The 23,580-nt window shown below is 33.1% G+C and overlaps 1 protein-coding gene and 1 pseudogene across 1 annotated transcript; both read left to right on the top strand.

Moving 5' to 3' along the window:
• Nucleotides 1-892: 892 nt before the first annotated feature.
• Nucleotides 893-2,341, top strand: LOC129891790 (transcription factor WER-like; annotated as a pseudogene).
• A 3,676-nt stretch (nt 2,342-6,017) lies between these two features.
• Nucleotides 6,018-7,395, top strand: LOC129891791 (transcription factor MYB14-like). The gene is made up of 3 exons (XM_055967273.1): nt 6,018-6,197; nt 6,616-6,745; nt 6,856-7,395. The coding sequence occupies exons 1-3, from the start codon at nt 6,065-6,067 to the stop codon at nt 7,253-7,255; spliced, it is 663 nt and encodes a 220-aa protein (XP_055823248.1). The 5' UTR covers nt 6,018-6,064; the 3' UTR covers nt 7,256-7,395.
• The last annotated feature ends 16,185 nt before the right edge of the window (nt 7,396-23,580 follow it).

The raw sequence follows: 23,580 nt of genomic DNA, 5'->3' as shown, positions 1-23,580 counted from the left end.
TATATGTTTAGAAGAATTAATTTGGTATTACAAGCATGAAGTATTAATCTTTTTTTTTGTTATTAATTTTTAACAAATATATATAAATTAATTTCTATTCCGTAGAAAAAAAAATCAATATTAGCTAATAGTAGAAAACAATTTTGTTTTATTTAGATAAGTAATTGACAAGGATAATTAGAAAGTATAAAGAGTCTAAACCTTTAAAAACTCGAGCTGTGAATGCTTTTTGCTTTCCTAGGAAGAGAGGACATGATGGTTGGGTGGGCGGGATATGGTATATATCGGATTATTATATTATATTGTAATTTTTGATATTGTAATTTTGATATTATGATATTTGATATGATATATGGTGCATATTTTAAATTTTTTTGGTATTCGATACCGTATTTGATATTTAAAAATAATATATTAAAATATCGAATATTATAACTGAAGTATATAGTTACATAAATATCATATATACACTATTAAAATACTAACACATGTGCAACCTAGTATTAGTATAAAATAAATGTTTAAAAGTTGAAACTTTAACTACTCTATTTTGATTGAAATGTATTTTAGACTTGATAAGAAATACGAGTTGAAAAATGTGCTACTTGGAATTCTCACTTTGAAAAACACCTCAGGCCATTTTACTACGTGCTACACGTTCTTGTTTGTTGCTCTATGAATAGAACCTAATATTTATAATTTTATGATTCAAGTATCTAGCTAGGAGGAGCTATATATATTATTAGTTATTAATTCCTTTTCAAAATTATTCAAAGCGATCTTGGAGTGAAGGACTAGCCTAGACTCCTACCTCCTCGTATATTTATATCAATCCGAAAAAGAGTTGTAACTCTTTATTGTGTGCTATTTCTTGAAGAGAATTAATCAAGAGATGGTGAGAACACCTAGCTACGACGAAAATGGAAGGAAGAAGGGAACTTGGACTCCTGAAGAAGACATGAAATTAGAAGCATATATTACTAAATATGGCTGTTGGAACTGGCGCCAACTTCCTAAGTATGCCGGTGAGAATTTTTGTTACCTTAAGGTTTTCGGTTGAATGCTTAAATTCTTTGGGAGTCGGGTTGTTCCAAAAGGGTTTTTTGGAAAATCTTGAGTCAATCCATGAATTAGTTAGAAGGAGTTCAAGTGTATGTGTATATATAGATCAACAAGCTGTACATTCTGTGATTGAGATCAATAAACATTTCTCTTCTCCTTTCTCTCTGAGTTCATTAATGGATGATTGAGATCATCCATTTAATTTTCACAGTTTTAATTAAATAATTGACGAAATATTGGTGTTGGCCGGTGAATTAGGACTAGCAAGGTGTGGAAAGAGCTGCAGACTTTGATGGATGAATCACTTAAGGCCGAATGTTAAAAGAGGAAACTACACAAAAGAAGAGGACGAAATCATCTTGAAACTCCATGCTCAACTTGGAAATAGGTATGCACTCTTCTTTCACATGTCCAATTTTATGAACTAACACAACATAAAGGTGAATTTAGAATTTAAATTTCATGACCTCCAACTTTTTAAATATTCAACATTGAACTCATTGTGTCAGATCTATTAATAGTTATTAGTACTATATATACCCATCATACCGAAAATTATGAGTTTCATAACACATAGTCAAAAGGTTACATCAGCCTCTACAGTAGAGAAAGTTAAATCAGACTTCCTCGTCGATTTCTTTTTAATAGATACACACACAATTCAGTTACTTTAACATGATAAGAGGTAGTAATAGTAGTTTTGTACTATGAGAATTTTTTACCCTAGTAGCTTGCTAGTGTGAAAAGTTTAGAAATCACACGATGAAATCAACCCCCGTAAACTTGTATTGTTGCAGATGGTCGGCAATTGCTATTCACTTGCCAGGAAGATCAGACAATGAGATAAAGAATCATTGGCACACAACACTTAAAAAGCGCGCTAATAACTCAAGTGAAGGAAGCAAGTTATGCAATAGTAAGAATAGTGGAAGTAATACCAAAAGAAAGAGTAATGTGGAAAATAAAAATATTGCAAGTCCTAATATGAGTAGTTCGCATGAAAATATAGTATTGGAAAGTTCAGAATGGTCACCAAAGGAGTCATCAAGTGAAGAACTCTCCTCTTATCAACAAGAACATAATGTTTTTCAAGAAGCAACATTAATGGAGGAAGTTACAAGTGGAAGCTTTTGGACAGAACCATTTGAAGTGGATGGTAAAATTGATTTTTGTAGCTCCTTCAATTGATTACTATGGACTTGTGTGTCCACCTTCACCTTTTATAGCTCATGAATTTCTTTCCTCCTTTGATCTAGATCATTGTAATAATTATTGGTAAGTGCATGTATAATGTTGCATATCTACAAATAAAGTTTATTTATTCGATCAACCTAAAAAAATGTTGACGTGTTTTGTTTCTTCTTTGAGTGGTATAGTCTTGTAGATAATTGTACAATTGTGATCAATCCATATGTAATGCGATCAAATACATTTGCGACAACTCAATCATTATCTCGAGGAACATTTATCCAAATAATTAATTAATTGATATTTTTTGGGTACAACTAATTAGTACTCTCGCAATGTTCACTTTTACTTGTTCAATTTAAAAAATTAAAAAATACTTAATTTTTAATTTATTTTTATTATTAATTATAATCATTACTCAATATATTTATCAAAATAATAAATTTATCATATTTAAAAAAATAATCCAATAAAATTGTCATTTTTATTTATTATTCCTTAAAGAATATGTTAAGTCAATCGTGTTGGACAAGTAAAATGGACAAGGGCACTATTGACAGCATATATAGAAGCTTATCTAGCTCAGGTACAATTTTCAATGTAACTTAGATCATTTAGGAAAAGTCAAGATTAGAGATTACTTAAGTTTTAGTATCTAGCTCAAAGAATTTTGTATTATGCACTATGCAGTTGAAGGTTATGGGGAATCGAACAAGATAATCCAAGGCCAATTAATCTCCGTTTGTGTTTGGTAAGGATTACGAAGATCTTATATGGTTAAGAATTAATTCTATTTTATTTTTATTCTTTTTTAAATTATAAATTTTTTTAAAATTTGATAGAATTCGAATATATTTCAAAACATCTTAATACATTGCATCTTGATTTCGGATACATTCCTCCACGTCTCGATATATCGCATCTCGATTTCAGATACATACTCAGCGTTCCAATATATCACATAAAATGATGTATCCAATCGATACATCGCATAAAATGATGTATCCAATACATCGCAACTACAAATGAATTGATCTTGTGGGAGTTTATATGTCTCGTCTTTTTTATTTTAATGACCCATATATAGATTATTCTTACCGTCTATTTGTAGAGTATTTCAAGTTATATTTAGGGAAAGTTACGAATATATATATATATATATATATATATATATATATATATATATATATACATATATATAGTTTGGTCAAATAGTTTACCAATATGGTCTAAATATACATAATATATACATTATTATAGTATATGTTGTATATAGGTATGTATAGTATATGCATATATATATGTATATTATATGTGTAGTATATTTATATTTAGTATTTTATTTGGGAAAGTCATAACTGCTCAATTATATTGGGAAAGTCATAACTGCTCAATTAAGTCATTGCTATGAGGAAGGCTATTGACTGTACTATTTGTAATGAATGAAAGAATGTGAAGATTTTTTTTGACACTAAAAATGTTGTCAACATGTATCCTGCTTGTATTCGAAAATCCAATGACGTATTCGAAATTCATAAATTTTAAGGATTTTTTTTAATTTAGAAAAAGATAAAAAACTAATGTTATTATCTCTTAACACTATGAAATCTGTATAAATTACACTAAAAATATTAATGTTGGAACATATATTTTGGTCAGATTCATCATGTTGGAGCAACAAGTAATTCTTGGGCCGGTCAACACTAAGTCAATTGATTACCCGAAGCCCAAACACATCAAGGCCCCATAGCTTATATGGGAGCATTTTAATGCGAAAAAGGGTGGGTCAAATATGTTCCCTAACGTAATAAAAATAAGGAAAAATTACTAGAAAAAATACTTTTTAATAAATAATTATTAATTTTAGTGATACTTTTTATTTTTTACCATTATAGAAATATATAGCAATATTATGATATAATTACTATGTATTAAAAATGAATTATGCATGCAATAAAGAGGCAGCCCGGTGCACTAAAGTGCCCGCTATGCGCGGGGTCCGGGGAAGGGCCTGACCACAAGGGTCTATTGTACACAGCCTTGCCTTGCATTTCTGCCAGAGGCTGTTTCCAAGGCTTGAACTCGTGACCTCCTGGTCACATGACAACAACTTTACCAGTTACTCCAAGGCTCCCCTTCTGAATTATGCATGCAATATAAATGTATTATACGTGTTTTAAAATATATTATACTTGTTTGGTAAGAAATTGACACAATGTATTATAAGTGTATTAAAGTATGTGATAAATATATTATCCATGAATAAAACTTGTATTATTGATTTTTATAAATTATTCTCGCTAATATGTATTAAAATTGTATTATAAGTGTTCACTGAAAAAAAAATATTATTACTATAAATGATAAATATTTTCTTAATGTAGTAAATTTCCCTAAAAATAACTCAAAATGCACTTCTTCCACCTAGCAGATTAAATTTGCCCCTCCCACTTGTTGAGATTAAAACGTTCTTAACGTATTAGAAATGACTTTAAAATGGTCTTTTACCTTATTAGATCTAATTTGTGCCTAACGTCATTTTCAGACTTTAAATTACCCCTCCACTAACAATATAATTATAAGATATTTATTAAATATTAATTGGACATGCATATAGACTTTATTTATTTGTCCGCGTACGATTCTTTTAAACATTATTATGTCCCATGGGACTCCCATCTAATAATTAAGGATACATAAGTACAACGGCGGTAGTATATGTTTTGAAGTTTTCATTAATCATGTTGGTATAGATAAGGGTGGAGCTAGAGATTCGGATATGGAATCGATCGAATTTATCAATTTTGTTTAAATAATGTATTTATATTAAAAAATCATTAAATATATATAAATTTAAAATTTTAAACTTAAATATTATTTAAAATCGTAAAATTCAAAACTCATAAAATTAAAATCAACTCTACTTAAACCAAACCATGGTGTCAATATATAAGATCCAATAAATGCAAAAATAGGTTTTTGTTTAGAATGTCATTGTCAGTTGACTGCTGGCATGTTTGGGGTATTAGACTCAAATGTGAACATAGAAGATGGGGCAGAAAAAATGTGAAAAGCAGAAGACTATAATAGAAGGTCCCGTTATTAACTAACAAATAAATAATATAACTAGGAGTAAATATTTCTTCTATTTCCATTTCAATGAATTTAACTTTTTTTTAGTTAGTTTGGAAAAATATACAGTAATATCTTTTTAAAAATTACAACTTTCATACTTTCTAAACTTCATGTAGGAGGGAGTAATAAATTGTGATACACGTTATAGTTCGAGAATCTAAGTTTAAGAGGTTGTCAATACATTCCATCTTTTTTTTTATGTTTAAAAAGGAATATCAAACTTTTACATTTAATAATTTTTAGTTCTAATAAAAGGGGTCAATTTGAGCTACATTTCAACCATAGATAAGCTGAATTAGAATAGTTAACATAAGTTTGATTAATAAATGATTGTATTATTAACCCGCAAATTATGTTTTCATGAGTTAATTTTTTGATTTCTCTGCTTGTCACTAGAGTCAAGACACTTGAGCAGTCTCTTTATTGGATGTATGCATGCCTTGACCTTTAATGCCTAGTTGTTAATGAGAGTTCCCATTGTTTATTGTAAAAACAAATTCTCATTGACAATTAGTTGAAGAAGGATAAATTAATAAGAAACACGGCTTCAGTACGTTGTTCTGCTCCTATCACATATAGTATATAAGAGCAGAAACTTTACAATTCAAGTTACGTATTAAGGTAAAGAAATCAAATTTTAAGAATAAAAAAAGAGAGATTTATTGAATAGCAAAGAAAAATGGTGAGAACTCCTTTTATTGACAGAGATGGAATAAAAAGAGGTGCATGGAGTGAAGATGAAGACAACAAACTAAAGACTTTTGTTGAAAGATTTGGTCATTCCAATTGGAGGCAATTGCCTAAATATGCTGGTTAGTTGAAGCCCCAATTCCTTTTGCCATTCATGTTGTGTGTATATATAGCTTTTTAACTTTTGGCGAATGGTTTTCTATACGCTTCGTAAGTACTGTTTGCTTTGTCCAATTTACATGGCACGATTTCTTTTTTAGTTGTTCCATAAAAAATGTCACATTTTCATAATTAGAAATAATTGAACTATTCCTTTTTTACCTAGTATTAGGTATAAATATGACAAAGCCAACTTTTTGGTTAGCTAGTTTAGCTGCTATGCTGATGTATCAGAAGGTATTATAATAATTGTGTGAGACAAATCAAACAGTTCCACCTAAATTGAGACGAAGGGAGATTACTTATAGTATAGCAGATTTTATAGGAAGAGAATTAAAGTTTGATTCTTACTTTGAGCATTTATTTTTTTGGTATTTTCAGGTCTAATGAGATGTGGGAAGAGTTGCAGATTGAGATGGATGAATTACTTAAGGCCTGATTTGAAGAAAGGAAATTATTGTCTTGAAGAAGAACAACTCATAATTAAATTACACAAGGAACTCGGAAACAGGTATATATGTTGTAGCAAGAGTACATGACATTATTAATTTAGTCGTAGTAAGTATTAAATTACACTGCTATATATAGATCGATGATTCTAATACGTATCAAATGTTGCAGATGGTCAGCGATTGCAGCAAAATTACCAGGAAGATCGGACAACAATATCAAAAACCACTGGCATGCTCATCTTAAGAAACGTACTCCGAGATTAACAAATAATACCACTTCATCAACATCGACGTCGGAGCAATTTACTGATGATGAGGCTGGCTATGATATGAAAGAGCTTCCAATTATATCATGTGATTTATCGAATAAATTAAATGGAATAACGGACTGGATTGAAGAAGATAATAACCACATTAAGACAATGGAACAATTTTCATGTATCAATTCAGTGGAACCACCCTTTTGCTGGACAGAACCCATTGACAATTTTCAGACAGAAATAACCTCTGATATTAATATTTGGTCCGAACCATTATTTGACAATTTCTGGACACAGCCTTTCTTTTGACCCATGTATTCCAAGATACATATACATGTGCTGACACTGAATGGAATATCAGACCTTTTATATTTTTATTTTGAATATACACATATGATGTGTATATATAATGTTAAAGAGACTTGTACAAAGAGTTTTCAATGTTGAAACCCTCCAAATTATATTGTTCACGCTCTAAACATTCAGTTTTGGACGTGCTGGAAGTGTGGTGGGGGGAGGGGTTAATGGGACATATCAGCTAAGAAATGAGAACAAGGACTCCTTATATAGTCTTGGACAACCATCTCTCATGTACTAGCTCCTTGTATAGTCTTGGAGGCCTTACGTTTTTCTCTTTGACTTTGCGAGTGAACACAAAATTTAACAAAAGAAAACAAAACTTTCAACATATAAAAGATGGAGAAACTATCTTATTCATACCATATATATCTATCTATATTTTTAAATAATTACGTATCTTATCACTAATTAAGAATTTTATATCATATATTGAGAAAGATACGCCTAGATATATGTATATTTGCTATCAAATACACTAAAAATAGGGAGAGAGGCGAGCGAGATGGGTGGGAGGCGAGCGAGATAGTCATGTATCCAAGATACATGTGAATCACACTAGATACATGTATTTGTATGTATCTGGTGTAATTCGCATGTATCGGAGATACCAGATACATAGGAGGGTGGCACTCGAGATGGAAGGAAGGCGAGTGAGATTTGTTTATGTATCTCAGATACATGCGAATAGACTTGGATACAGTGTATCTAAAACAAATTACACCTAATTTTGACCTCATAAAATTCGAGATACATATATCTAGACGTATCTGGACGCATCTGGTAAGATTCGTAATGTTATAAATTAAAGTGTATTTAAATAATTAGCTCCTAAACTAGTGGGATTTTTGTAAGTTTCTCGTAAAAGATACCCTTAGAATTTGTGCTTTAATTTTGAACTTGTTATATGGAGTATACTATAAGAACAAGTCAATAAAATAAATTGAATGATCACGTTAAAAAAAGAAAATTGAATGTTATCTAGTTTAATTTGTGATATTCTTTTAAATCTATTCAAAAAATTGTAATATTTTTATATTTAAGAATAGTTTTACTTTAAAATTTTGAATTTTATTCCTAATGAGATATTTTATAGTCAACCAAATTCTTAAACCTTATTTTAAACCATAAATTCAACAAACTTATTTATTAATTTAAATTTCATAATTAATCAAACAATATCCTATAACTGTGATATAAAAAGTGTCTTCTATTGAAAATAGACCTAATAAGAAAGGTAAGTAAAACGGAAGATTATTCGTAGCTATATTGACTCTTCCTCCACGTGCTGTGAAGACTTTCTAGTACCAGACTACCAGTACGCGTTTTCGACAAAAAGTAATAGAGGGTCTAAAATATTTTTGAATTATTGAATTTGAATTTGATATAAAAATATTCTTCGTTAACTTTTTGACTGTAAAATGCCTTTACGTCAATCTATTGGCCCTGAAATATCTTTATTTTTTACCGTTTCATTTAGCAATAAAATTAAATTTCTCATTTGTTATGTAGGAGTGGCCGCGGTGGAAGACAAGATGTGGGAAATGCAACTGAGATGGTTTGGGCATGTGAAGGGGAGAGACACAGATGCCCCAGTGCGGAGGTGTGAGAGGTTGGCCATGGATAGTTTCAGAAGAGGTAGGGGTAGGCCGAAACAATATTGAGGAGAGGTGATTAGACAGGACATGACACAGTTACAGCTCACCGAGGACATGACCTTAGATAGGAGGGTGTGGAGGACCCATATTAGGGTAGAAGGCTAGTACATAGTCTCGATATTCCTCCGTATTAGTAGGTTCATTAGCGCACTATATTTTCTTCTGTTCTGACTTCTGTTATTATCTTTCTATTATTTTCTGTACTTTGATTACTCTATTTAATCTGTGTTGCTTTCGTTATTTGCGTTATTCATTATTTGCTTTCTCATATCGCTTTGAACTTCTTATCCTTATCTGACCTCTTTTTATGCTTCTTTTGAGCCGAGGGTCTCTCGGAAACAACCATTCTACCTTGGTAGGAGTAAGGTCTGCGTACACTTTATCCTCCCCAGACCCCACGTTGTAAAATTTCACTGGGTTGTTGTTGTTGTTGCTGCTACGTGACACGATTTTATTGGTGTATTTTACAATTAACCTAAATTAATTAAATATCAACCCAAACTCGGATCCACCTAATAACCCTATGCTCGCCCCGTCTAAAAATTCCATTAAACTAAAGGAGAAAAATCTTGATTCTCATAAATTTTGGTGTTCTTCAAGCTTTTTCAAATTCTCCAATGGTGATTTTAATTTTTTCTTTAAATATATCCCCAAATTAATAAGTAAATCTAAAATTAAGTAAAATAAATGATTTTCAAAATGATTTGAATAATGGATAGGTAATCTACAAACTTCAGTTCTCCAATTTTGAAAACGAAATGCGAAATTCTTCGGCTTCATAAATGGAGTTACAATAATTTCCTTCAACTTTTTTTTCTCATCTTATTCACTAAATTTATTTTAGTAAGTGTACGATTTTGAGCTTGAATTTGATTGGTATTGTATTTGAAACGTAGTTAAATATTAAGAAGAAGAAAAATTGATTTAAAATATGCTGAACACCATAGAAGCTCGGATGAACCTCTAATGGAGATATCAAATTCTTGATATGTATGTTTTCGGCGTCATTGTGAAGTTGTATTTTAATTTTGGAGAATTTTGAAGATGGATTACGGTGACTTGGATGGATTTTATAGTTGGGTTCTATGAAGAAGATGAACAATAATTTGAAGAACAAATAAAATTTAGAATAAATAATAAAATGATGGGGTGGGGTGGGGTGGGGCGGGTATTAAATTGATCCGGGTTTGAATTGGAATTTAATTAGTATAGGTTAATTATAAAACACACCAATGAAATCGTGCTACCTAATAAATGAGATTTTTAATTCTATTGTTAAATGTGGCTATCAAAAATAAAGGTATTTCACGGTCAATAGGTTGACGTCGGGGGCATTTTGAAGCCGAAAGGCTAACAAAAGGTATTTTTATACCAAATTCAATAGTTCAAGAATATTTTAGGTCATTTTCCGTATATACAACCACTTGTATTTATTTAGTAAAATCCAGTAGTAGTAAATTAATTATATAGTAAAACCATCCTAAATTACTATTTTCGGGATTATGAAATATTATTATTTTATAGAGGTATTATTTAATTAATAAATTAATATTTACTAATTTAAAAAAATCAATAAAAGTTAATTTTGATTACATCGTTCGGAGGATGAAATCTTAAGAAATTTAAATGAATGAATTTGAGGTCATAAATTAGATTACCCACGTGAAATTGATACATGTTCAAAGTTTCAGAGCTTAGACGAAATTATAGATTTCATTGGAGAAAACAATGTTGATGATGAAGTTAAAGATAATACAATATTTTTGGAACCAATTATGCATAAGTAAACAGTTATCACACCTAGAATTCTTCACAATTTTTTTGGTGCAGTTCGAGAAAACAACACCAAAACTTTTGAATGCAATAAGAAAAGTTAGAGATGATTTTCAACTAGATTTAAATTAACAAAAAATAAAAAAAATACTAGATATATTTGTAACACCCTGAAATTTTCTAGGCTAAGACCTGAACCATCCTTCTTATACATATGGGATCTTACCAAGTGATTCTAACTTTGTATAGGAGTGTTAAGGTCTTTTCCTAAGTATTTGAAGTGTATTGGATGTGGTTTAAGGTCATAAGAGACCTCCAAAGTTTTTAGACCTTAGAAATTATCAAAATACCTCTACATGAGAGATTGCTCGTTCAACGCATCATCCCAAACTCTTTTGGTAAATCTGAGCCCGTAATATCAATCAACACGAAAAATTGAGTAAGACAAAGGGCCCGGTCGAATTTTAGGTCAATCGGATCAAAAATTGACTTTTTGGAGTGAAACCAAAAAAAACAGAAAAGTACGCAACCGATCTACAAAAGTAGGTCAAAAAAATTTATTTTTTATTTTCGACGTTCCCCCATAGGCCAAAATGTTCTGCACGAAGTTATTTTTAAAGAGGGGCAATCAAGACTTTTCTCCACCCCTCCTATACTTAACCCACAACTAATATAGGTCATTTTCGACCTTAAAAGAGTTACAAAACATTTCGAAGTTCTTCTACGCATTCTAACTAGAGGCTCAGGGCTAAAGAGTGGAGAAAAGGCTAGGGTTCTAAAGATTCAAGTAAGCGCTTGTAAGATTGATTGTCATGTCGTCATCCCGGGTATGTAAGGCTAAATTAAAGCATGGACATTGTTCTTCCATGTGTCCCATGATAGTGATAAGTTAATTTGCGAATGATCTGAGTCCCCATGATTGTATTTTCTTGAGAATTTCCTTAAATTTAACATAATATTGCGGAATTGATGTTTTTCTACGAACTTGTTTCTTGAACAAATGATTTAAACTACTTATTTCATAAATCCTAATAGTATTTTGACTAATATTGATTGCATATGCCTAAAGATTGAGTCTAGAGCCTTGAAGTCATGAATGCATGATTGTGATTGGATGTGAACATAATGATAGTCTTGATGAAACTTGATAGTCCTTCATATCTTCATAATTGAACCCAATTGAATGGTCTCAAACGAATGCTGTCATAAATGATTGTCCCAACTACTATTAAATGATTGGGAATGATTAACTTGATAGAACTGATGAACTGATAAAAGTCCATATGAAACTTGTTGATTGGTTTGATTGGATTGATTGTCTTATGAGAATTGAGTCATGGGAGAAGTATCGAGAACCAAATTGGATAAGAGTAAGTAATAAATGGAACTCAATAACTACATCGTCAAACTTCGGAGAGGATTGAATCGTTAAAGTTGGATATTTCTCTATTTTATTGTCCTGAAGAAAATAGGATTTTATTGATTGTTGGATCCAGATTGGTAGATTTTTCTTTCACCCTGGCAAGGTATTAGACGGTTGTGACAATAGGAATGAGCTTGTTGTACGATCACTGGCTTACAAGTGATTGTTGTCGAATAAGATGTCACAACCCGACCTAGGGCCTAGTCGTAACACGGTGATTGAAACCCCGAAGAGATCCAATCAAGCCTCTTGTACATATCATAAGCATTCATAAGGTAAAGCAAAAATGGAAACCTCATAAGAGAGTCTAAATCACAAATAGAAATTTAAGAACGACACATGACAACATAAACTCAAAACATTTATCTAACTAAATGCCTCTACTCATGAATATGGGCGGGGGATAAGACATGTCCCTAGCTTACTCTCAATATGAAATATAGCAAAAGTATCTAAAAACAATAACTAACTCGATAACTAGTCTCAGATAAATGAGGACTCACCTCAACCGCTGCATAGGAAAGCTTAACTAGCCACGTAAATGAGTGTGATCTTCAACCTCAACCCCTGTATTATAAGACAATGTAGACAAAAAGTATGCATTAGTACGTTGGAATGTACTCAGTATGTGGGCGTGATATGCAATGTCAATCATGGAATGCAATGGTCACGCAAATCACATGGTAAGATGAGATAAGTAAAGACATGAGAAAATCATATTGACCAAAATATTTAAAACGCATAATTTAAAATCATAGCATACATAAGAGATCATACATATGTGGGATAGGAATCATAACCGATAATAAGATCATGCGAGCTATAACATGAAATCCCATTGTCTTCCCATACAACGAAGAAAAAGGGAAATCTACTTGCCAATGTAGAATTTACCCCGCTAATTGGGTTATGCATATGCTATATGTGGATCCACTAGCTAGGCCATGAAGGCAATCCTACGATGGCATGTAGTTATGAGACAAGAGACTTTATATAAGGACCCCGTATTTTGATTCCCTACCTCAAGTCCACATTCGATGCTAAGTCAAATCCCACGGAATACATACAGAGCATAGAAATCATAATTTTATATATCATAGTCATTATCATAAATTTGAAATCATGGAGTAGCTCGTTTTCATAACATACTTGTAATGTGAGAATTGTCCTTTCATCATTACAATCATATTTGCATAATTCATATCGTTTAGCCTTAGGTCACCACATAGGGACCTAAGTCACCTTACTTCATAACTTGCATGAAAATCATCCTTCGAAACATACTTATAGTCCATGATCATAATTGAAATAAATAATCATAATTCATACTTGGAAATTCATGATCATAGCTTATACTTGAAATTTAGGTAAGACATGAATGCATGATCAATTGATTTGAAAATCATGTAATTGACTTGAAAACAAACATGATCATAAATTTTATATCAGCCCATACATAATTTATATAGATAATATCATTAGGAAGTATAATTGAAAATACTCATAATTTTCATCATGAACCCAAGATATCAAAATAGGAAAATTCATGGAAAAACTCTTTAATTTAATGCAATAACCATCAATTTATATTAAAATAGACTCATGATCATACTTTAAATCATAATTCATGCAATAGGATTAGAGATCATAAGACCCATAAAATATCATACTTTTATATGATAGAAAACCTTTAGAAATTTATTGGGTTTCTTGGATGAAAGAATTCATGAATCAATACCCACGTACCTTAAGTGAGAACACCAAATAATTTGGAAGAACTTGAGAGTTTTGATGGAGAGCTTGAGTGAATTTACTTGAAGTCTTTAATGGAGTCCTTAAAAGTGAGAGAAATATTTGAATAGGTGAATTGTAGAAGAATGAATAGAATTAGAGGTTTAGGTTAATTTATAGAGTTGAATTAGGTCCTAAAACGTCTAGGTTCATTAGCTAACAATTTAGGAAAAATTCTAAAGTGACCTGACTAAACACTAAATTTGGCCAAAAACACACAGCCAGGTCCGCGATGCGGAGGCAAGCAAGCCCGCGGTGTGGACTTATTGCATACCTTACTGGTTTGCGTAGTTCCTTGAGAAATCTATTTTTTGATCTATGGGTCATAAAAATCCACCGAGACTATTTTTCTACAGATTTTTACTCCTAATCGATATTCCAAACTCGAATTTTCCAAAATGATTAAGAATAATTCATTACTTGAGCGGCCTCTTTCCAAGGGATTCTTAAGGCACTTGTGAGCATTTTGAGGGATGTTACATAAGAGAAACTCTCATATAGGTCTTGATAGTACTCTGATTAGATCGGATTGTATTGTATTTTATATGTCTCTATCTAAACCTTACTCTTGCTTTAGACTTATGATATCTTGATTGAGTTTCTTACTTCTTGATTTGAGTTATCTAAATTGATAGTAGTCTACCTTATGCATATTTCATTCTGACATATTAAATACTCATATTATCCATTTAATGACGTTTATTTGGGCCTGCATCATTTCATGATGTCGAGACAGGTACTAGAGGTGATCAACAGGCGTATCGTTGAGAATATATTCATATTCAGCTGATTGATAAGTTCTCCCTGCTTTTGGAGGATGTCATATTTATATTTCTAGATTTTGAATTTAGTTCTCTTTATTTGAATTGAGGTATCCATGAACCTGTCTTGGCACCATTTAGATAATAGTGATAGAGGTTTCATAGACTAGATTGATGATCTGTGGATTTGAGATTGTCTTTTGGCTAGTTTCATTCGTACTAGTCTTGTTGAATGGATTAGACATATTATTGGCCTTTTGGCCACATTCTATAAGTAGTTATTTGATCATCTTGACAAGTTAAGACTTCCGCTGATAGAAAGTTGATTTAAGGATTGTGTGAACAGGCCAAGTGGTTCACTTGGGTACTAGTAATAGTCTTTGAGTACCTTCCACGCCTAGGATACTCTCTTGGAGCGTGACAAACTTGGTGTTAGAGCACAAAGTTCAAGATTCCTAGGGAGTTTATGAAGTCATGTCTCGTAGAGGCTTGTGTTATGGGTGTGTTGTTCACCATACTTATAATCAAGAGGCTATAGGGCATTAGAAATTGTTTTACTTCTTCATATTATGAGTTTGTGTGATAGAGTTTAAAGCTTTAAGAAATCTTTTCTAATTTATGTGTTCGAGTGTTGGTTTTAGATCATGCATCCAAGAAGAGAAGCCAGACCAGTTAGGGGAAGAGAAGGCCAGCCATGCAAAAGGATAACCAACCTTAACAACAAGTGCCTGAGGGACAAGGAAGACCGGTGCCTGCAGTGGAGCCTCCACAGGCTGACTTCACAATGTTGAGCTTCTCCAGACTATTTAGAGTTTGGTTCAGCCAGTAATAACACTAGTTTCTAGACAAAGAGCAGGTAGACAGGATGCTCCAGACACATCTAAGGTACATGAGTTCTTGAGAATGTACCCGCCTGAGTTCACAAGATTTACATCCAATGAGGACCCAGAGAACTACAATGAGGAGCTGTAGAAAATGTTTTAGGTGATGCATATGGATGATATTTATAAAGTTGAGTTGGCTACCTACCAGCTCAAGGGTGTGTCCAGAGTATGATTTGATCAGTGGAGAAAGAATAGAGCAAAGAGTGCACCAGTGCTGAGTTGATAAATTTTTAGGAGGCTTTCTTGGGTCGTTTCTTCCTAAGGGAGCTGAAAGAGATAAGGTAACAGAGTTCTTAAATTTGTAATAGAGCTCTATGAATGTGCAGAAGTACAGTCTCAAGTTCACACAACTATCCCGTTATGCTCCTAAAATAGTTGTTTATATGAGAAGTGGATGAGCTTGTATGTAGCTGGACTGGGTTGTTTGATAAAGAAAGAGGCAAGGGGGCAATGATGGTTGGAGACATGGATATTGGTAGGTTGATGACTTATGTGTAGCAGACGGAGGAGGAGAAGCTGCAGGATAGGAAAGAGTTTAGAAGCAAGAGGGCCAAGAAATCTAGCCATGAGGTTGGTAAGAAAGGGAATGGGAATGGGAGTCATTTTCAGACAAGGCTATCTGGCCTAGCCCCATCATCTTCTAGTGCGCATGCACCCAAGATCAGAAATGAACAGGGGTCCCAAAACTTAAGAGCCTTGGGATCTCAGTCACAAGCTAGTTTGGCTCAAAGTTCTAGAGGTAATCCACCATGTGGTAAGTGTGGAAAACTTCACATAGGATAATGCACATAAGGAAAGGAATGGGTGCTATAAGTGTGGCCAATTGGGTCACTTTCAGAGAGACTATTCGAGTAGTCTAGTAAAGCTTAATCTTTTGCCTCAGCACCACCAATTTGAGGAAATCAAAGGGATACTACTTCTAGTATGAGTGGGGATATAAACCATTTGTATGCCATCAGTAGTCGCCAAGATCAGGAGAAATCCCCAAATATTATTATGGGTATGATTCGAGTCTTTTCCTTCGATTGTTATGCTTTGTTGGATTCGGGTGCCACTTTGTCATTTGTAACTCTAATAAGTTTGATAAAGTTCCTAAGTGTCTTCTTAAGCCTTTCGGTGTATCTACTTTTGTTGGTGAGTCTATCTTAGCTGAGAGAGTCAATAGAGATTGTACTGTGTTAATCTATCACAAAAATACCATGGATAACTTAGTTGAGTTGGATATGGTTGATTTTGATGTATTTCTTGGCATGGACTGGCTTTATGCCTGTTATGCCTCTGTTGATTGTAGGACTCGTATGGTTAAGTTTAAATTCCCAAATAAGGTTGTATTAGAGTGGAAGGGTAATCCTGTTGTGCCTAAAGGTAAATTTATTTCATACCTTAGGGCCAAAAAGTTGATCTCTAAAAGATGTATTTATCACATCGTTAGGGTAAAGGATGTTAGTTTTAAGACTCCTACTTTTGATTCTGTTTCGATTGTGAATGAGTTTTCTTAAGTGTTTTCTGAGGATCTGTCTGAAGTCCCTCCTAATAGGGAGATCAACTTTGGGATCGATGTTCATCCCGATACTCGGCCTATCTCTATTTTGCCTTATAGAATGGCTCCTACTGAGTTAAAAGAATTAATAGAGCAATTGAAAGATTTGTTAGATAAGGGCTTCATTAGTCCAAGTGTCTCACAATGGGGTGCTTCTATCATATTTATGTGAAAGAAAGATGGGTCCCTTAGAATATGAATTGATTACCGGCAGTTGAACAAGGTCGCAGTAAAGAATAAGTATCCTCTCCCCAGGATAGATGATTTGTTTGACCAACGTCAGGGTGTCTCCTGTTTTTCAAAGATAGACCTCAGATCAGGTTACCATCAGTTGAAATTGAGAGAATGTAATATCCCGATAACCTTTTGGACCCGTTATAGCCATTTTGAGTTTTTGGTCATGTCATTTGGGTTAACTAATGCACCTACAACCTTTATGGATCTCATAAATCGAGTGTTTAAGCCATATCTTGATATATTTGTGATTGTCTTCATTGATGATATTTTGGTCAATTCCAAGAATGAGGAAAAACATACCTATCAACTTAGAGTTTTCCTCCAGACTCTGAAAGACAAGCAGTTATATGCAAATTTCTTCAAATGTGAATTCTGGCTAGCGTCAGTGGCTTTCCTAGGCCACATTATATCTGGAGATGGCATTCGGGTTGATACTTAGAAAATTGAGGCAATGAAAAATTGGCTCAGACCTACATCAAGAGCTTCTTAGTTTTGGCTGGCTACTACCGCAGATTTTTTGAGGGATTCTCATCCATATCATCCCCATTAACTAAGCTGACCCAAAAAAAGCTAAGTTTTAATGATCCGATGCTTGTGAGGAGAGTTTTCTAGAAATTGAAGAACTAAATGACCACCACTCCTGTTTTGACTTTGCCCGATAAAACATAGGATTTTGTAATCTATAATGATGCATCTAGAGCTGTTTTGGGGTGTGTATTGATGCAGAGGGTAAAAGTGATATCTTATGCTTCGAGATAACTTAAGATTTATGAGAGAAATTACCCAACTCATGACTTTGAGCTGGCAACTGTGGTATTTTCTCTCAAAATTTGGCGCCACTATTTGTATAAAGTGCATGTTAATGTATTCACTGATTATAAGAGTTTGCAGTACGTCTTCAATCAGAAAGAACTCAACCTAAGGCAGAGGAGATGGCTAGAGTTGCTCAAAGATTATTACATAACCATCTAGGTAAAGCTAATATTATCGCAGATGCTCTTAGCAGGTTGTGTATAGGTACCACTGCCCATACAGAGGAGGGAAAGAAAGAAGTTAAAGAGGTGCATAGATTGGCTCAATTGGGAGTTCAACTTGAGGAGAATAATAAATGTGGAGTTAAAGTTCAGAATGGGTCTACATCATCCCTTGTGGCAGAGGTGAAAGAAAAGCAAGACCAAGATCCTGTCCTCCTTCAATTAAAGAAAGTTGTTCACAAATAGAAGGTGATGGTTTTCTCCAAATGGGCAGATGGAGTGTTGAGGTACCTGAATAGATTGTGTGTCCCAAATGTTGATGATATCCGAGAAAGGATTATAGATAAAGCTCATAGTTCCAGATACTCTATTCATCCTAGTTCTACAAAGATGTATCATGACTTGAGGGAAGTATATTGGTGGAGTGAATTGAAGAGACATATCGTTGAATTTGCTTCTAAGTGCCTGAATTGTCAATAGGTTAAAGTTGAGCATTAAAGTCCATGTTGGTTAGCTCAAAATATAGAGATTCCATAATGGAAGTAGAAGATGATCAATATAGACTTTATTACAGGTTTGCCGAGGTCCTAAAATCATCATGATTCGATTTGGGTGATTGTGGATAGACTGACTAAATTAACCCACTTCTTAGCAGTTAAAACTACTGACACCGCATAGGATTATGCAAGATTATATAAGGAAGATTGACAGATTTCATGGGATTTCCTTTTCTATCATCTCAGATAGAGGAGCTTAATTCACTTTCCAATTTTGGAGATCTTTTTAGAAAGGACTGAGTACAAAAGTAAATCTTAGTACAACCTTTCATCCCCAAACAGATGGCAAAGTAGAGAGGATCATTCAGATATTAGAGGATATGTTCAGGGCATGTGTACTTGACTTCAAAAGAAATTGGAATGATCATTTACCTCTCATTGAGTTTTCATACAACAATAGTTATCATACAAATATTCAGATGGCTCCATATGAATCTTTATATGGAAGGAGATGTAGATCACCAATTGGGTGGTTTGAAGTTGGTGAAGTTGAGCTGATTGGGCCTAATTTTATTTACCAAGCTATGGAGAAGGTGAAGGTTATTCAAGAGATATTGAAGACAGCCCAAATCCGCCAGAAATCTTACACCCATGAAGGCCGTCATTAGGTTTGAAAAGAAGGAAAAGCTTAGTCCCCGATACATTGGTCCTCCCTACTAGATTGTGAGAAGGATTGGAGGTGTCACTTATGAGTTGGAGTTACCTTCTGAGTTAGTCGCTATTTATCCGGTATTTCACATCTCGATATTAAAAAAAGTGCTTGGAAGATCCTTCATTGGTAGTTTCCATTAATAGTATTGAAGTAAAAGATAGTATGTCCTATGAAGAGATTCTGGTTCAAATACTTAATCGTCAGGTTCGCAAGTTGAGAACAAAAGAGATTACCTCAATCAAAGTCTTGTGGAGGAATCAATTTGTTGAGTAAACCACATGGGAAGCTAAGGAAGATATGAAATCTAGATACCCGCATCTATTCGTTCCTAATGACAAAAATGTTAAAGGTAATGCCCATATTCTTGACTTGAACTGATTTGTATATTCTTGAGATTGAATAGTTGATTATGATTTGGTTGATTTGATTAAGTCCTGATTTTAATTCGTGCCTCCATTCCACACCTATTTACTCTTTATTCGAGGATGAATAATCCTAAGGGGGAGATACTGTAACACCTTGAAATTTTCTAAGTTAAGACCCCAAACTATTCTTCTTATAAATATAGAGTCTTACCAAGTGATTCTAACTTTGTATATAAGTGATGAGGTCTTTTCTGAAGTGTTTGAAGTGTATTGGATGTGGTTTAAGTTCATAAGGGACCTCCAAAGTTTTTAGACCTTAGAAATTACCAAAATACTCTTATATGAGAGATTATTCGTTTAACGCATCATCTCAAATTCTTTTGGTAAATCTAAGGCTGGAATATCGATTAGCACAAAAAATTGAGCGGCACAGTGGTCCCGGTCGAATTTTAGGTCAATCAGATCAAAAATTGACTTTTCAGAGTGAAACTGAGAAAATAGAAAAGTACGTGATGCGGACCTGCCCAAAAGTAGGTCAAAAAATTATTTTTTTGATTTTCGACAGTCCTAGACATTTATCAGAAGTTTTCATAAAAGAATGAATTATGAGGGAATAGGTCCGCGTCGCGTACTCGTTCTCCGTAGGCCAAAATATTCTGCACGAAGTTATTTTCAAAGAGGGGCATTTCAGACTTTTTTTCACCCCTCCTATACTTAATCCATGACTAATATAGGTCATTTTTGTCCTTAAAAGACTTTCAAAACATTCCTAAGTTCTTCTACGCATTCTAACTAGAGAATTAAGGCTAAGGAGTGAAGAAAAAGCTAGGGTTCTAAAAATTTAAACAAACTTTTGCAAGATTGATTGTCCTGTCTTCATCCCAAATATGTAAGGCTAAATAAAGCATGGATGTTGTTCTTTCATGTACCCCATGATAGTGATAGGTTGATTTGTGAATGATCTGAATCCCCATGATTGTGTTTTCTTGAGAATTTTCTTAAGTTTAACATATTTTACATAATATTGTGTAACTAATGTTTTCCTACGAACTTGTTTCTTGAACAAATGATTTAAACTACTTATTTCATAAATCCTAATAGTATTTTGACTAATATTGATTACATATGCTTAAATATTGAGTCTAGAGCTTTGAACTTGTGAATGCATAATTGTGATTGAATGTGAACATGATGATAGTCTTGATAAAACTTGATAGTCCTTCATATCTTCATAATTGAATGGTCTCAACTGAATGTTGTCATAAATGATTGTCCCAACTACTCTTAAATGATTGGGAATGATTGGATGATTGATTGGTTGAAAGGATTAATTGGATAGAAATGATGAACTGATAAAAGTCCATATGAGACTTGTTGAATGGCTTGATTAGGATTGATTGTCTTATGAGAATTGAGTAATGGGAGAAGTATTGAGCACCAAATTGGGTAAGAGTAAGTAATAACTCGAACTCAATAACTACGTCGCCAAACGTAGGATAGGATTGAACCATTAAAGTCGGATGTTTCCCTATTTTATTATTCTGAAAAGATATGACTTGATTGATTGTTGGATCCATATTGGTGGATTTGTCCTTTACCTTGGCAAGGTATTGGACGGTTGTGGCAACAACAACGAGTTTGTTGTACCATTATTGTCTCATAAATGACTGTTGTTGGATAAGAGAAACTCTCATATAGGTCTTGATAATACTCTGATTGGATTAGATTGGATTGTCTATGATTGGTCTTTGTCTAAACATTACTCTTATTTTAAACTTATGACATCTTGATTGAGCTTCTTACTTCTTTATTTGAGTTATCTGAGTTGATAGTAGTCTACCTTATGCATGTTTCATTCTGCATTTTACATACTCGTACATTCCACGTATTGGCGTCCATTTGGTCTTGTATCATTTTTTGATGTAGAGAAGGGTGCTAGAGGTCATCAATATGTGCATCGTTGAGGATCTATTCGTATTCGACTGATTGGTAGGTCCTCCCTACTTTCGGAGGATGCAAATTTATCTTTCTACCTTTTGAGTTTAGTTTTCTTCATTTGAATTGAGATAGCCATGAACCTGCCATTAGCACCATTTAGATAGTAGCGAGAAAGGCTTCATAGACTAGATTGTTAACTTGTTGATTCGAGATTGTCTTTTGACTAGTTTCATTCATACTAGTCTTGTTGATTGGACTAGACAGATTGTTGGCCTATGTCCTTATTCTGTAAGTAGTTATTTGATCATCTTGATGAGTTAAGTCTTCCGCTGATAGAAAGTTGATTGAATGATTGTGTGAATAGGCCAAGTGGTTCGCTTGTAGACTAGCAATAGTCTCTCTAAGTGCCGGTCACGCCTAGAAAATCCTACCTGGACGTGATAATATTTTACTAAATTATCTTAGATATTTTTATAATTTAAAAAAATTATTGATTTATAATATTAATGAAAGTATATATTTATACAGCGTCATGTACGTTACCAGTACATGGGTGTGCATGTGTGGTGTACGTTCAGTACGACATTCTACAAAAGAATCCAAAAGTACAAAGGGCAGACCACATGTGAACGTACAGCTATAACACTTTAGAATCCGATGACTAAATTTAATTGATTCATATGATATTTTGTCTTCGGCTTAATACGGAACAAATACTCTTTATAAAAAAAACAATTAAATTCGTTATCATCAATTAGATAAACGAAAATAACAAATATAAAAGTTATCGATATCGATGTTGGAAATGATTTTCTATGTGAATATTTACATTAACTTAAATACTTTATCATGTTATAAAATTGAAAAAGCAAATATAGTTACAAGTGGATGTGATTTGAGCCTCTTATCTAGTGGATTTCATATTAAGTCTGAATCATTTAACATATTTATGTTGATTTTAAAGTAGTGTGAGCCGTGTTATCATGGATTTATGTGTCTCTAATTGAAGGCCCTATTAATTCGTTAAATATGGCATGTGTATATCTATTTTGACTGCTTTAAAATTATTGTACAAGGCAGTTTAATCATATGTTATCTAGCTTTCGGTGTTGTTCTTGATGATATATAATCAATATAATTTGTCTTAGGTTATATACATTATATAGTGTCACGACCCAAGCCTAGGGCCTAGACGTGACATGGCGAATGAGGTACCCAAAAGTACCTCAATGAAGCCTCTAGCATTCTTTTAGCCTTTCATAGGTAATGATGATAAACAAGCGGAAATCATAATAGTAAATCTTCAACTTACATATGTCCAACAATACCTCTAACTATTAGATTTAATGGGGCTAAGACAAGTCCCTAGCTCACCCCCAATCATAATAGAAGAAATTCCATAATAAAATATCTTAACATATCATAAACTAGAAAGATAAAGGAGTATTGTTCCCGGAACATGGGAACTCACCAAAAGTAGTCTTCAATGGAATATCAACTAGCCACGTGGAGGAGAACGAGGAAGAGCATTGATCCCTACATGGTGATATCATGTAGGCAAAATAGTATGCGTTAGTATTTTGAATGTACTAAGTATGTAAGGATGCATGAACATTGAGGAAACATTAAAAACATTTATGTAATATGGAACATAATGTAATACATGCATAATAAATCATATGGATATCCTTTAAAACATTCATTTTGTGGAAAATTAACCATAA

This window comes from Solanum dulcamara, chromosome 6 (genome assembly GCF_947179165.1).
Source record: "Solanum dulcamara chromosome 6, daSolDulc1.2, whole genome shotgun sequence".
NCBI lineage: Eukaryota > Viridiplantae > Streptophyta > Magnoliopsida > Solanales > Solanaceae > Solanum > Solanum dulcamara.
This window is presented reverse-complemented; position numbering and strand designations above follow the sequence as displayed.

Bases quoted from the DNA above. Each gene is read 5' to 3' on its own strand.
- LOC129891791 (XM_055967273.1), top strand. From the start codon at position 6,065: ATGGTGAGAACTCCTTTTATTGACAGAGATGGAATAAAAAGAGGTGCA. The intron at 6,198-6,615 runs GTTAGTTGAAGC...TGGTATTTTCAG, and splicing joins GCAATTGCCTAAATATGCTG to GTCTAATGAGATGTGGGAAG. The intron at 6,746-6,855 runs GTATATATGTTG...CAAATGTTGCAG, and splicing joins CACAAGGAACTCGGAAACAG to ATGGTCAGCGATTGCAGCAA.